The sequence below is a fragment of the Alosa alosa genome, chromosome 3, assembly GCF_017589495.1.
Source record: "Alosa alosa isolate M-15738 ecotype Scorff River chromosome 3, AALO_Geno_1.1, whole genome shotgun sequence".
Taxonomy (NCBI): Eukaryota; Metazoa; Chordata; class Actinopteri; order Clupeiformes; family Clupeidae; genus Alosa; species Alosa alosa.
Window position 1 is genome coordinate 37,039,995 of NC_063191.1, and position 14,340 is coordinate 37,054,334.

The window sequence follows — 14,340 nt, forward strand, 5'->3', positions numbered from 1 at the left end:
CAGGCATGTGAAGGCGGGTGTCTCCTGCTTGCATCCGAGCCCTGCATCCTTGGAGGGACAGGAGGTTCTTACTTCAGGGTGTTCCACTGGGGGCCTTCCTCACAAGAGGCAAGTCATCTCGACAGACGCTTCTCTGACAGGCTGGGGAGCTGTCTGGGAAGGGCTGTCAGCGGGGGCGTGGCCTCCCTCCTGGACGCCAGAGCACATCAACGCCCTCGAGCTGAAGGCCATCCATCTCGCCCTGCAGAGGTTCCTGCCAGGGTTGGGGCCAACATGTTCTGGTGAGGTCAGACAGCACCCCTCGGGCGGTGTATCATGTCAATCACCAAGGCTGCACGAGGTCCTGGCGGTGCCTCCAGGTGGCGGAGGAGTTGCTGTCATGGGCATGGCCGCCTGGCTTCAGTGAGGGCAGTACACGCCCAAGCGTGGAGAACAGGGCGGCCGACATTCTCTCCAGGACTGGGCCACTCCCGGGGGAATGGAGATTGAACCCAGAGGTGTTCAGCCAGGTCTGGGCTCAGTATGGGACTGCACAAGTGGACCTGTTTGCATCGGCAGAAACGACTCACTGCCCAGAGTGGTACTCTCTCGTGGGACAGGGAGGCAGTTTGGGCCTGGATGCTCTGTCACAAGACTGGCCGACAGGCTTGTTGTACGCTTTTCCTCCATCCCCTCTTGTACCTCAGGTCCTGCGGAGGATCAGGGAGGGCCAACACATAGTTCTGCTGGTTGCTCCACGGTGGCCGGCGAGGCCTTGGTTCCCAGACCTTCTCCGGCTCCTGCGGGGTCAGCCATGGCAGTTACCCTGCCGGGCGGATCTTCTGTCACAAGCAGACGGGCAGATCTGGCATTCGAACCCAGGTGCCCTGCGCCTGTGGGTTTGGCCCCTGCAGAGTCCGTCATTGAACAGCTAGCTGAGTCTGTGCAGGAGACTCTGAACAACGCCAGGGCTCCTTCTACTAGAGCTTGCTATGCACTCAGGTGGAGGATCTTTTCGGATTGGTGTGCCAGCTTGGGTCTTGAGCCAGCGGTTTGCCCTGTGCCACAAGTTTTGCGCTTCTTGCAGTCCTATTTGGATCAAGGCAAGGCGGTCAGTACTGTGAAGGTTTATGCCTCGGCCATTTCAGCCTTTCACCAGGGTGCGGATAACAGGCCCTTGGGTAGGCATCCACTGATTGGTCAGTTTTTAAAAGGGGCCCGCCGGTTGCGTCCAGTTCGCACTTCGCTGGGCACCAAACTGGGATTTGCCCACTGTTTTAATGTCACTTACTGAAGGCCCGTATGAGCCCATTTTAGATGCAGATCTGCGATCTTTGTCTCTGAAAACTTGCTTTCTCCTGGCTCTTTGTTCGGCCAGACTGCCTGAGGTGGCAGGCAGGGGGCACTGGCGCGTCACTTTGGCCTAATCCAGCCTTCCTGCCTAAGGGTCTAAGTCAGCAGTCTATCAACCAGGTTCTGGAGCTGACCCAATTCCAGCCGCCTGCTGCCTCACAGGCAGAGCTGGCGACAAGTTGCTCACTCTGTGCCCAGTCAGGGCTTTGAGAGCTTATCTGGCCTGCACGCAGTCGCTGAGGAGGGAACACACTCAACTTTTGTCTGTTATGGGGCGGCAAAGCAGGGACTACCGCTTCCAAACAGCGGCTGTCGCATTGGCTGGTTGAGGTTATTTCCCATGCCTACCAGGCTCTGGGAATGCCGGTCCCTTCGGTACAAGGGCTCACTCCACCAGGAGTATGGCTACGCCTTTGGGCTGCCCTTAAGGGGGTACCAGCAGCGATATCTGTGCAGCGGCTTCATGGGCTTACGCCTTGCACTTTTACCAGGTTTATAGGGTGGACGCCACTCGCCCAGCCCGGGTTGGCGACGCTGCCCTCATGTCCGTGGACCGAAATAGGTTTTAATGCTTAGCTTAGAGCTCCTCGCGACTTTTTGGTATGTGTCATCCCTTTTAGACCGTGGTGTGACGGTCAGAGTGAGGTCGAAACAGATCGTAAATTACGCATGTAACTATGGATCTGTGAGACCGAGGATGACCGGCCACTATCCTTGTCACTGGATCATCCTGAGGCGCTCAAGGTAGGAGACTGAACCGGAGCAATCTATTTACAAGCTCGAGTCGTTCTACTTCCGGAGGTCATGGGCATGACTTTGTTGACATATGGTCTCGGTGATAGGCAGAAAGAAGGTGATCATTCCTTTTTTAGACCGTAGTGACGGTCAGAGTGAGGTCGAACAGATCCAAAGTTACATGCGTAACTTACGTTTTCGCACATCTCAACTTTGGCCAAAGTTTTCAGAAATAATCGTTTTCAGTGATACAAACTCATTAAATAATATGAATTTTCCATATGGGGTCTTAAAAGCCATGTATCCTTCTAGCCACAGCGCTTTTGTTTCAAACATAAGCCTAATCTAAGCTGCTCAGATGACGGATAGACCAAGCTGTTGCTCACCTGTCCATCATCGTAAAGCCTGATTTGATTGGTCCGCCTGATTTAGGGCGAGCATACTTGCCCCACAATGGAGCAATGCCAGACCGAACTTCCCGTGGGGCGGGACTAAGTTCGGAATGGCACCCAGGCTATTGAAAAGGTCTTAAAAGTCATTAAATTTGCTCTTGGAAAATATGCAGATACCCTGTCGTACACCTGCCAAAACCCCTCCACCAGCAGCCCGTCAAATGACTTTAGCAGCATCGTTTTCAAAACGATGAAAACGTTTGCACTTTAGTTTATTGTACTTTGAATTCTGTTCAGTTCTATTTCATATTTGTTGTAATTTTGTTTCTGCTTTGTTTGAATAAAAAAATAGTCTTATTTCAACTCAATTGTGGTTAATCACTATGAAAATATAAAATGTTTTGGATGGATACCACCTGTGAAGTTAACCAAGAATGGTTTATAATCTGCAGGGATTGTAGTGAAAACAGTAAAGGGTAAAAGTGTGATTTCATGGGGTCCTTTAAAGGAGATTTCAAAATATTGAGATATGTATCGTATATCGTGAAATTGAGAAAATGTATCAGGATATTCATTTTTTCCCATATGGCATAGCCCTACATCACACTGGAGTAGATGAATGCTCTGAGGGTTAAAAACAGAACCCCCCACGTGACATTTTCTACTCCTTCCTCCTCTTCATCCAAAGGTTTGTCTGTGAAATTACAAGAAACAAAATGCACATTAGGGTAATTATAGCCAATTTATAACTGTAGAATTTTTCCAAAATTAATTATTATTCGAAATGTAGTTGGGAATCTGTTGTTTTTTCTTCCAAATGTTCTGGGATTCTGCTGTTGTTTTCATATAGCAAGTGTAGATTCCTTCATCAGTCTCTTCAACCTTTGATATGTGAAGTTAAGTTGGCGTTGCAGGATCAACAGCCATCCTCTTGGGGGTAAATCAAAGTCAAAGTCAAAGTCAAAGTCAAAGTCAGCTTTATTGTCAATTTCTTCACATGTTCCAGACATACAAAGAGATCGAAATTACGTTTCTCACTATCCCACGGTGAAGACAAGACATATTTTGCCAATTTAGGTCCACAGACAAACATAACATTCAAGTAAACAAAAAAGTAAGTAAATAAGTAAATAAGAGGGCACATATAATAATGAAAAAATAAGAGCAGCAAAATTTGGTTGAAATTGTGCATAGACAGTCAATAAAATACTAGTGCAAAGTCAGGCCAATAAAAGGCTTGGGTAGTTCTGTTTGACCTAAGTAAGAAAGAAAGTGGCATAGTGGTGCAAGTTATGTAAGAGCAGCAGAAGTGTTGTGTTTTCAAGACAACAACACCAAGTTGTAAAGTGTACAAGTGTGCAAGTGGAGTAGTGCAGGCGGCCATTTTGGGTCCAATGTCCAGGATGTTATGTAGCTGAGGGGTGGAGGGGAGAGGGAGGGAGAGAGTTCAGCATCCTTACAGCTTGGTGTATGAAGCTGTTGGTGAGTCTGGTAGTGGGAGCGCAGGCTTCTGTACCTCTTCCCAGAGGGCAGTAGATCAAACAGATTGTGAGCTGGGTGACTTGCATCACTCACAATTTTGGTCGCCTTGGCGGGTGAGGTGGGTGGTGTAAATGTCCTTCAGGGAGGGGAGTGAAGCACCAATAATCCTTCCAGCTGTGTTCACTATGCGCTGCAGGGCTTTCCTGTTGTATTCAGTGCAGCTTCCGCCCCACACAGCGATACAGCTGGAGAGGATGCTCTCAATGGTGCCTCGGTAGAATGTGGTCATGATGGCTGGTGGAGCACTTGCTCGCCTGAGTTTCCGCGAGGAAGTACAGGCGGCGGCTAAGCCTCTTCGCCAGTGATGCAGTGTTGGTGGTCCAGGAGAGGTCTTCACTGATGTGCACCCCAGGAATTTGGTGCTGCTCGCTCTCTCCACCACAGCACCGTCGATGGTCAGTGGCAGGTGTTGGGTGTGACCTCTCCGGAAGTCAACAACAATCTCTTTGGTCTTGCTGGCGCTTCAGCAGGAGGTTGTTGTCCCTGCACCACGTGGTCAGATGGTCGACCTCCAACCTGTATTGAGTCTCGTCGCCCTTAGTGATGAGACCCACCAGAGTTGTGTCGTCAGCAAATTTCACTATGTGATTGTTGCTGTAGGTTGCAGTGCAGTCATGCGTCAGCAGGGTGAAGAGCAGCGGACTGAGCACGCAGCCTTGGGGGGCCCCTGTGCTCAGTGTGATGCTGCTTGAGGTATTGTTGCCAACACGTACTACTTGGGGCCTCTGACAGAGGAAGTCCAGTCGAACAGCTCCAACAGTATTATAAGGGCTGTATATAAACACTGTCTTGTCATATTTAATCCAGATAATCTGCACCAGGTCAGAGGTCTCTGTTGGTTCATTTGATATGCTGCACTAAAACATAACTGTTTCTCCAAGAGAAAAGGCTGCTCTTTCTACTGAAGGAAGCAGGGACTGAGTGTCCACGAAGCCTGACAACAAAGCGAAGAGCATTTCTGCTAACTGACAACTAAAATCAGCAAACACGTCTGGATGTATTATATCTATAATCTCTGCAGGGAAACAAATAAATTTAGTTAAGAAATGTAAAAAGTAAAAGTAATTTGTTTACCAACAATGTGAAGAACTATGAGGAAAGCAACTCTGCTTCTTTGGTACTGTTGCCATGGCATAGTTACTGTTCCCATGGTTGGCCTGGACCACTCAGGCTTAGCTAAAGCACTCAAACCAACCTCTCTCTACTCTCTGTGCCCTCTTCCTGTTCTCTCTTAATCTGTGTGCTGCTTGCCCTCTTCCTGCTTGAAGATGTTTGGTATGCTACGGCCTGCTCGTGAACAGACCGCAACATAAAGGGAGACAACAACAGGTTCAAATTTAACCCTTTATTAATATCGATTGATACCAACATTAACAAACTTAAGTGTCATGGGGAAATGAGTGTTGAAGTGTGTGTGTGTGCGTGAATGCAAATGGTAGATTAGCATGTAAGATGAATAAGTGGAAGGATAAGGGGGAGAATAGAAACAAAAAGGAGAGAAAGAATAACGTGCCAGTGTAGAGAAATATCAAAGTGCCTGCCGAGAGAACACCCCCTTTATAGCCCCACCTCTCAATACAGGTGCACCTAATGTAATAGCCTAACCAGGCCCAGCCCTGCCCGTGCACTGACAGACCAGGACCTGAAGGGGGCACAGGGGGTTGTAACAGGTATGAACCATGTGAAATGTTCAGGCTGTGATTCAATGTCCTGTTTGCTATATGTTATTGAAATGCTATTCTGGCCCTACAAGTCAATGGTTTATTTTAAAGCTCACATTAATAATATATTTTATCCATCCATCCACACACGCACGCACGCACGCACACACACACACACGCACGCACGCACGCACACACACACACACACACACACAGGAACTGGAGTAAGACTGAAGAAGCATGGACTATGGAGTATTTTCCCCAATATACCACATGATGGGGCCATTTTGCTTATTTTGTGGAAGTCCCCTGTCAAACATGCCTTAAATGCCTTGAACATACCTGCCTTCAAAGCATACTTTATGATTCTGCTGACATGGTTAGAATTAAACACTCTTGGAAGTACCTTATTTTGCAGTAATGCTTTAAACATTGAAAAAAAATACAAGTGCTTGATGACTGCCAATTCACACAGTCAAGATATCAAAGGGATAAGTTAGTTGAATGACGTCAATTCTCAGGCGACAAAAGGAATATGAAATACAACAGTTGTAGAGTTTTACTTAAAGTGCCTGAATAAAGCACATATGAGTGAGTCAAGGGAGCAACATCAGTCATTTGAGGATACTGAGCTACAGGCTTTGCGCTGTCTGTGTACTGGTGCACTACTTCATGGGGCTACATGTGACATTTTTACAAGCTTTTAAGAATGCCATTTTGTACTCACCTCACTCATTGTTTACCACAGTGAAGAATGAAAGAAAGAAAGAAAAATAATAAGAAAGACAGGAAATATGAATGAATGAAGGAATTAATGAATGAATCGATCAATAAACTGTCAATCAATGAAAAATTAATGAATATCCACATTCTCCTCACCGACAATATGCTATTCTTCTTCCTCTTTTGTAGGCTATTCTTTCTCTATCATGACACAGATATAGCAGCCACACTTGCTCTATTGGGGATGGCGCTCACCTCCCATGGTATACACAGCCTACTCACAAACTAACTGGGGCACAGCAAGTTGATTTGCTTTGCTTTTTCTCTCTAACCCCCCTCCCCCCCCCTCCCCCTCCTCTTTCTCTCTGTTTGAAGTCCACGCACACGGGCAGTGCACAGACGTTAGTTAACCAGTGACAGTCAGGAAGAACAAGCAAGCGGGCTGCAAGTAGTTTGCCTTTGTTGTATGGGCACACCTCCAGGGAGTGTTTGTCCTGAGCCTGCTAATAGCTGGGAGGGGCAGCGCCATGTGTGTCAAAGTCATGTGTGTGTGTGTGTGTATATATGTGTGTGTGTATATGTGTGTGTGTGTTTAGGAAGATGTATGTATGTGTGTGTGTGTGTGTGTGTGTGTGTGTGGGGGGGGGTTGGTGGCACACTTATTGGTCTACATCGTTATCAGGAAAGGAACTCTGCACAGATGGTTGGAGGAGAGAGGGTGAGCTGTTGCTGCTGCAGGCACGTATGCATTATGTTGGTGGGTTGTTGTTGTTGCTGCTGCTGCTGCACCTGCACCTTGCCCCTCTCTTAACACACATGATAAACTATAGATAAGGTAGCCTAAGGTAAGGCAACTTTAATGTCCCCGAGGGACAATTGGTTTTAACAGCCAGTAGATTGCTAGTAGGCTATGCAAAGCAAAATAAAATATTGTGCCAGCCTTGACTCTTAATGTCAGCCTAAAAATATATCTTATATGTCCTGTCCTGAACTAGTTCCCACACTCCTTTAGTCTCTCTGATGCCACAGCAGGCATCCTGACCTTAGACCTTTAGCTCTGGGCTATGGGCGCAGCTGCTGTGACATTTGACCTCTACCCGATGGCGCACAGGGCTGCTCAGCATGTTTATTGAAACAACACACAAGTTGCCTAAAGGCAACCAATGGGCAAGCGACACTGAGCAGCGCTTAAATAGCTATTCGGCACGAGCTGATTCCATTTGATTGTGGTGTTTTTTGTTTGTTTTTTATCAGGGAAAATGGGATCACACAGTAGTGTAGCCTAACCCACAATTGAGCAAATGATGTGGACGTGCAATCAAAAGATGTTAGTGCTGATCGAGTGATGCGATTGCGAGCTAAGGTGCAGTTGTTCTCATGAGTGGCGCGCATTAATCATCTATTAGGCTTCAACATTCAGGGGAATGAAGATAAAATTGGGAGTGGTGGTCGGCGGAATGCTGCCATTTTTTCCCTAAGATAAATTATTTAATCAGTCTCTGTTACATTTGTTTTGTCATATTCCTCTGTGGTATGGAGAGGTTCACCTGCTTATTCAGTGTTCCCACAGCTTCGTGTCGTGTCTCTTCCTTTATCCAATGAAAACCCCCAAGTCACTCATACCTACTTCCGGACGTAGACTCCTACCGCTGCAGAGTAGCTTTCAGTTCTTAGTGCCTGCGCTACTCAGAAGACGGATCGTCATGAACCATGTGTGTCGTTGCCGGTCGCGTTGGATTACAAAAGTATCATTCTGAGGATTTTTCTACGGATAAACAGCAGATCACAACTAAAGTCCTGAGAAGTAGTGGATATCGGCAAGAGTTGCGCTCTGTTGAACATAAGGAAATATCACGGGAGCGTTCAGTATTCCGTTTGAGGCGTGGATGACAAAGAGATTTATTTGAGTGGGAAAGTAGCCTGTGCACCTCGCCAAAATGGAAGAGATCTTTGCTTCTTTTATTGTGTTAGCAACTTTAGGTGAGCCTGCTCTTTTTAATATTGGATATATATTTGGAACGTTTACATTTGAGTTCAGCATACATTTCGGAAGATTCCCAATCTCTTGTGCGTTCGCGCGGGGCTTGGTGTATTGAATGTCTTTCTGGTGCTGATGACTTCATTTAACGTTATTGTTAAATTGATAGAAAAATGTTTACGTTTAATTGGCAAAGATGCTTTGACAATGTAAGGAAATGGGCTATAAGACAAACAACTCTCGCGGGATACCAAGTCAAGAGTTCTTTAGACCCTTGGGCATGATGAACTTAAGTGGCAAACTGTCTAACAGGTGCTTGTTTACAGTATTCTTTTCAGCTTTAGCTGATCATAGACTACTAGACTGTGTGTGTGTGTGTGTGTGTGTGTGTGTGTGTGTGTGTCAGAGGGAGAGGGGACAACTGACTATGACAAACCTGTGTGATACAATATCTTACAGGTGTTACACAATATTATTTTCCACTCTAGCTGTTTTCTGGGCAGTGAACGTTTCTTCTGCCTTGCCGAAAAAAGGCAATGGGCTGTTTTCTATCTGCTGCGGAAACATGCTACTGTGTTAGGTCATGCAGGCACCAATACCACACACAGGAGTAAGGCTGAATACTAGGCTATTCTGAGCCTATAGTAATATCATCATGTCTTGTGATGTCAAGGTACAGTTTTTGTGTGTGTGTGTGTGTGTCCTACAGTGTGACATAAAAAGGGAGAGGGAGGAACGGCCTTAAATGTTTAAATAACACTGAGGTCTGACCATTGCAAGGTGTGGCAGGCTTATATTGTAATTGTTGTCCATAATTATATATATACACACACACACACACGCACTTGGCTCGTTCACCAGGAAAGGGGTCATCTTGAAAATGGGTAGCACTAGGGCAGCGTGCAGGGTGTGAGTGAGTCATGGTGTTCCTCTTGCATTCCTGGGCCATAATGACGGTCTTATGACTGCTCTTAACTGAAAGTGTGAAGGTAGAATGTGGACTCGGTGTGGTCTAGATGTAGCTAGCCATCACCTCTGGATGTCACACCATCTCACACATACACAGACTCACAGACACGCACTGTAGCCAGTTATTGAGAGTTTGTATGAAGGTGTCAGTGTGGTTATTTTTGGGAATGTTTACTGAAGGATCAACACATTCATTGTGTGTGTGTGTGTGTGTGTGTGTAGGTGTGAGGCTGTTCATGTGAATGAAGGGAATGTGTAATGTGTAATGGAACTGTGAGTTGCAGCAGTACTGCAGTGTCACAGCTGATATGCCGACACATACCTGTCCACACAGGACTGCCAACAGGCATGCTGTGACTCAGACCACCAGAGTCCCACATCCCAGGCTCACCGGAAGAATTACCTTGTGTGTGTGTGTATGCGTGTGCGTGTGATAGCTCAGTATTGACATGCTTTCTTCAGGGAGTTTCACTTCACTGTGTTTTTCTCAGCTTGCTTGCCGTCGCCCTGCCCTGTTACCTGTAGCACAGCCTTGCTTGAACAAGCCCTGACTTGCTCCACGCCTCGCCCCCTTTTATCACTCTGTCACTGTTCTACCTCTCCTCTCCTCCCTCTCTCTGTTTCTTTCTCCCATTCTCCGTTTACACCCTCGAGAAGTGGGTGTCTCAACCTGTTCTCTGTGTGCATCCCCCGCCACCACCAACCACTTTCTGATATACAAGTGCCAAGGTGCCTTGAAATGTTTTATTTCCAATGTCAAAACACCTTCTCTGTGCAAGTGAGAGTTTCACGGTCATCTTGTATGGCTAAGAGCTCTCTTGGCAGTACGCTAGATCAGCTGTCCCCTAATAGGGACACTTAAGATCCATTTCACCATAAAAGGTGAGAGTGGTCAGAATGCCATGCATTGGTGTCTGTCATTGTGTTCATCTCTGCTCCTGTTCTTATTAAGTATTTGTTTAGGGATTGCAATCTAGTTCATGTATGTGTGTGTATGCCAGCCAGCCAGGATAATTGTGTAGAGTTAATGTCATGCAATACTTCAGACTCCTGAGCACTTTGTCAGGTAGGATTTTGTGTATTATCTTTTGCCTTCTAAGTTAATAATTTTTGTGGCTGTGTGTGTGTGTGCAGAAGGAGACCTATGCTGGCCCTCTGGCCCAGGCTAGGACAACAGATGAGGCTAATTGTGAGCTCATGACAGAATTGTCTGCACTCTCGGTGACCTGTCTCTCTGAGCAGCGCTCTCCTCTGATGCTTGACTGATGCATCTGTGTTGTCGTCACGGTAACGTACGGCGCGTTGGGAGAGCAATAGACACGAGGGGAGAGGAAGGGAACAGTGTTTTGATGACTCCGCTCTGGTGGTCGAGCCCAGTCGGTTGGCTGACAGCAAAGAGTTTGCTTTCAGTGATGTGATGATGAAGAATGTCCATCGTCCAAATGCTGTGTTGATCAGATGTTTGACTTCCTTCGTAGCTCTATGTCAATTCATTTTGTCTCAAAAGTGTGATTATTCCATGAATCAATGTACAGCTTGAACAGTTTTTTTCCCCAAACTTCTTCAATGTTAGTAAATATCTCTCTCTCTCTCTCTCTCTCTCTCTCTCTCTCTCTCTCTCTCTCTCTCTCTCTCTCTCTCTCTCTCTCTCTCGTTCTCTAGCTCTATGTGAGGGCAGGGTTGTGAAAGTTCCGGTCGGCCCTTTGGTCCGTGTTGAGGGCCAGGCTGTGTCCCTTCGCTGCGACGTATCCGACTATGAGGGTCCCAGAGATCAGGACTTTGAGTGGACCATGCTGCAAGCGGGGAAGGAGTTACAGGTTGTGTCAACGTTCGACAGCGCGTATCCCGACACCCTCTTGAGGGACCGCGTCTCCAGTGGCGACATTAGCATCAAGAAGCTCAGCGACTCGTCTGTCGAGCTGAAAATCAAGAAGGTTCGAGCCACAGACAGTGCCACCTATCGGTGCAGTACTCCCAGCACGGACACGACGGTCAAAGGGAACTACTTTGCAGATGTGGCGCTCAAAGGTAAGCCTGAACTCTGCAGAAATTAGGAGGAGAGTTGGGATGTATGTTTTATCACAACTTTAGAAACTGGCGATAAACACCAACCCTATTAGTCTACATGGCCATGTTATGTCTCTGTTGCCACTCATCAGTCAGCATCTCTGCTGTTGGGCAAATGGAGTTAGGCTGCAGGGAATGGGGACAGGCTGTGGTAGGAAACTCCTGAACTCCTCAACCTGTGGTGCTGTGCCAATGAAGACTGGATAAAACTATTCATCTCTTCTATGACAAATTCCTCCAGTATTTCTAGTGTCTGAGGTCCTACACGCATGCACACCTTCTATCTCTCTTTCTCACTTTCTCACACACACACACACACACACACACACACACACACACACTTCTCCCAACTGCCTCCCAGCTCAACACACACCCTCCTTTCTACAGGCTCCCTTAGTTTCGGATTCCCGAAGGATGAGGTTATTTCAGGTTGTTCTGAACCTTAAGCAATTTTTAAACGCCTTCCTCTGCATCATCAGTGGGTGGTTTTATTGCTTGAAATGATCAAAAAAGTAACCAAACAAGAAGCACATCTACTGTGTTATAAAACACACCAGCATTTCGTTTTTACATGGAAAGACTCCAATTCATTTTCTAGAAGAGTGTTGTGGGAGTGTTTTGTGGACGTCCAGTTTGAAGGGAAGTCACTTCAGACTTCAGCTCTTTCTGGGTGTCCTCTCCATTCAGACTCTCTCAGATGTAGTGAAGGAAGTGGCTTCATTGTTTAGGGAAGCATCACAATAACTGCTGGGTATGGGGTATGAGGTCAAGGTCTCTGGTCATCGCTGCCTTCTCTGTCTTACCGTCACAGTTATCTGCAAATCACAGGAATTATGGGGAGGTTCCCGGAAGAGCCTTGTACACATATACACACACACACACACACACAAACAGTGGAACAGTCAATAACATGATTCATATCTACCTTAATCTCCTTTTGGTATGTGTGTGTGTGTGTGTGTGTGTGTGTAATGGGGGGGAGGAAATGTGTGTTATGCATGCCATGATTAGTTGGTGATTAGCTGCCATGGTAATATCCTGTTAGTAGGCCTCATATAAAATGCCCCTCTGGCGTCTTGGTGCTCTGTGGAGTCATAGAGCTCAAATAGAGACACTTCCTTTTATGTTGAAATACACCATCTTGCTAGTGAACCCCAAAGGCCACTGTCAATTTGAAATCAACAGTTTAGAAGTGAATATTTGCTCTTCTCTTCTCTTCTCTTCTCTTCTCTTCTCTTCTCTTCTCTTCTCTTCTCTTCTCTTCTCTTCTCTTCTCTTCTCTTCTCTTCTCTTCTCTTCTCTTCTCTTCTCTTCTCTTCTCTTCTCTTCCTCTCCCCAACAGAACAAACATAGACTCTTTTTCCATTAGAATGTGCAATGCTAGATTCCTTCTCATCCCATTAGAATGGGCCTTGTTATAGGAATAGGAAGTTTGTGGCTACTGGATTGATTTTAAATGACTCTTTGTCATAATACGATTAGGTTACATTGGTCATCATGGCCCAGCTGGCAGAAGGCCAGTGGGCAGCTGTCAGCCACTGGAGGCAGATCTGGCGGTCTGCTGGTCTTTTGCTCATTGGTGGGATACAGACAAATGTCCCCTGTTATCTCACTTCCTCCTTTTCTGTAATCTCTTCACCTATATATACTTCATTCATTTTTTTGGATGTTACTAGTATGTAATTTTCAATTTACCATGTCATTGTCACCTTATTTTATGATGTGGATCACCTTATTTTATGATGTGGATCTCTATTTTATGTGTAGCTGTATTTTAGTAACAGCTTTTTAACATCTGCGTTCTCTGATTACAGTGATAGGGGACAGCCTGAGGGTGGCGCCGTCAATCCCAAAGCCTGTGGTGTCTGAAGGGGACCAGCTGGAGCTTCACTGCAACACCACCAGAGCGTTCACCGAGCACACCTCCCTGTCCGTCACGTGGTCCCACAAGAAGGGTGGCTCGCCAGCGTCGGAGATCCTGACCTTCGGCCCTGAGGACAAGGTCACGGTGGCCACTGGGTCTGCCCAGCGCTATGCGGACGGCGGGCTCCGATTGGACCTGCGTGGAGGCGGGTTCTACGGGCTGGTTCTGTCTGGGGCCCGGCCAGAGGACCAGGGGAAGTACGTGTGCACGGCCAGAGAATGGGTGAGGCAGGCCGGAGGCTCCCTGGACAAGATTCTGGAGAAGAGTGAGGAGATGGGCACTGTCACCGTCAAACCTACAGGTGTGTATGTGTTTGGACAAAGGCCAAAGATCATGAGGCATTTCCCCGTCAGACACGCCTGTCTTTGTATGTTCGTGAGTATATGTCTGCAAATGCACCCAACGGTTCTGTATAATAATGCAAAGCTTAGTCATTGATTAATCAGCCCTCTCTTAGCAGTAACACGATTTGTGGTCGGTGTCTTTATTCATTCACCCAACACTTCAGGAAGCTAACGCAAAGCTTAGTCATACCTCAATAGGTTCTCATTTAGCCATAACGCCCATATTCCTGGTCACTGAGGCTTGTGATGAGATATTGTAGTCAGGAAAAGCTGCTGGTAGGTTTCAGTGGAGATGAAGCCTGCAGAGCCACACCTCACACTCCATGCCGCGTCCTGCCGGGCCCTTCCCCTGGTGACACAGGCGTGAGGTATGCTGACAGGGACTGGCAGTTCTGCACTGGCAGGCCCAGGAGCCTATGAGATCAGAATCAGGCCAGGACGGATTCAGCCCTGATGGAGCACTCACTAACGGTGGATATTTCAGCGTGAGTGTGTACAACTGATTCATGTCATTCGTGCTAGCTGCCATTCAGAATGGCTCTGACCCTGATTTATCCCACGTATGAGCAAATTCTGCATTGCGTTGGCAAGCACAATCCCTAGTGTCAGACTCCTTGGGAATGGGAGGCAGGAATGCTAGCAAAGTGGCTAATAGGGTGCTGGGAAGTGAGGT

At 46.9% G+C, this 14,340-nt stretch overlaps 1 protein-coding gene and 1 long non-coding RNA gene across 2 annotated transcripts in view; one reads left to right on the forward strand and one right to left on the reverse strand.

Annotated features, from left to right (window-relative positions):
• The first annotated feature begins 7,733 nt into the window (after positions 1-7,733).
• Positions 7,734-14,340, forward strand: part of LOC125291964 (prostaglandin F2 receptor negative regulator-like) — a 36,285-nt gene continuing 29,678 nt past the window's right edge. The window contains exons 1-3 of the mRNA XM_048239010.1: positions 7,734-8,365; positions 10,995-11,360; positions 13,214-13,624. Of these exons, the coding sequence (XP_048094967.1) occupies positions 8,323-8,365; positions 10,995-11,360; positions 13,214-13,624 (820 nt within the window). The 5' untranslated portion in view covers positions 7,734-8,322. The remainder of the gene's footprint in view (positions 8,366-10,994; positions 11,361-13,213; positions 13,625-14,340) is intronic.
• The window catches only part of LOC125291996, a 6,356-nt gene continuing 3,883 nt past the window's right edge, over positions 11,868-14,340 (reverse strand). Inside the window, exon 2 of the long non-coding RNA XR_007193120.1 lies at positions 11,868-12,214. This is a non-coding gene — a long non-coding RNA (uncharacterized LOC125291996). The remainder of the gene's footprint in view (positions 12,215-14,340) is intronic.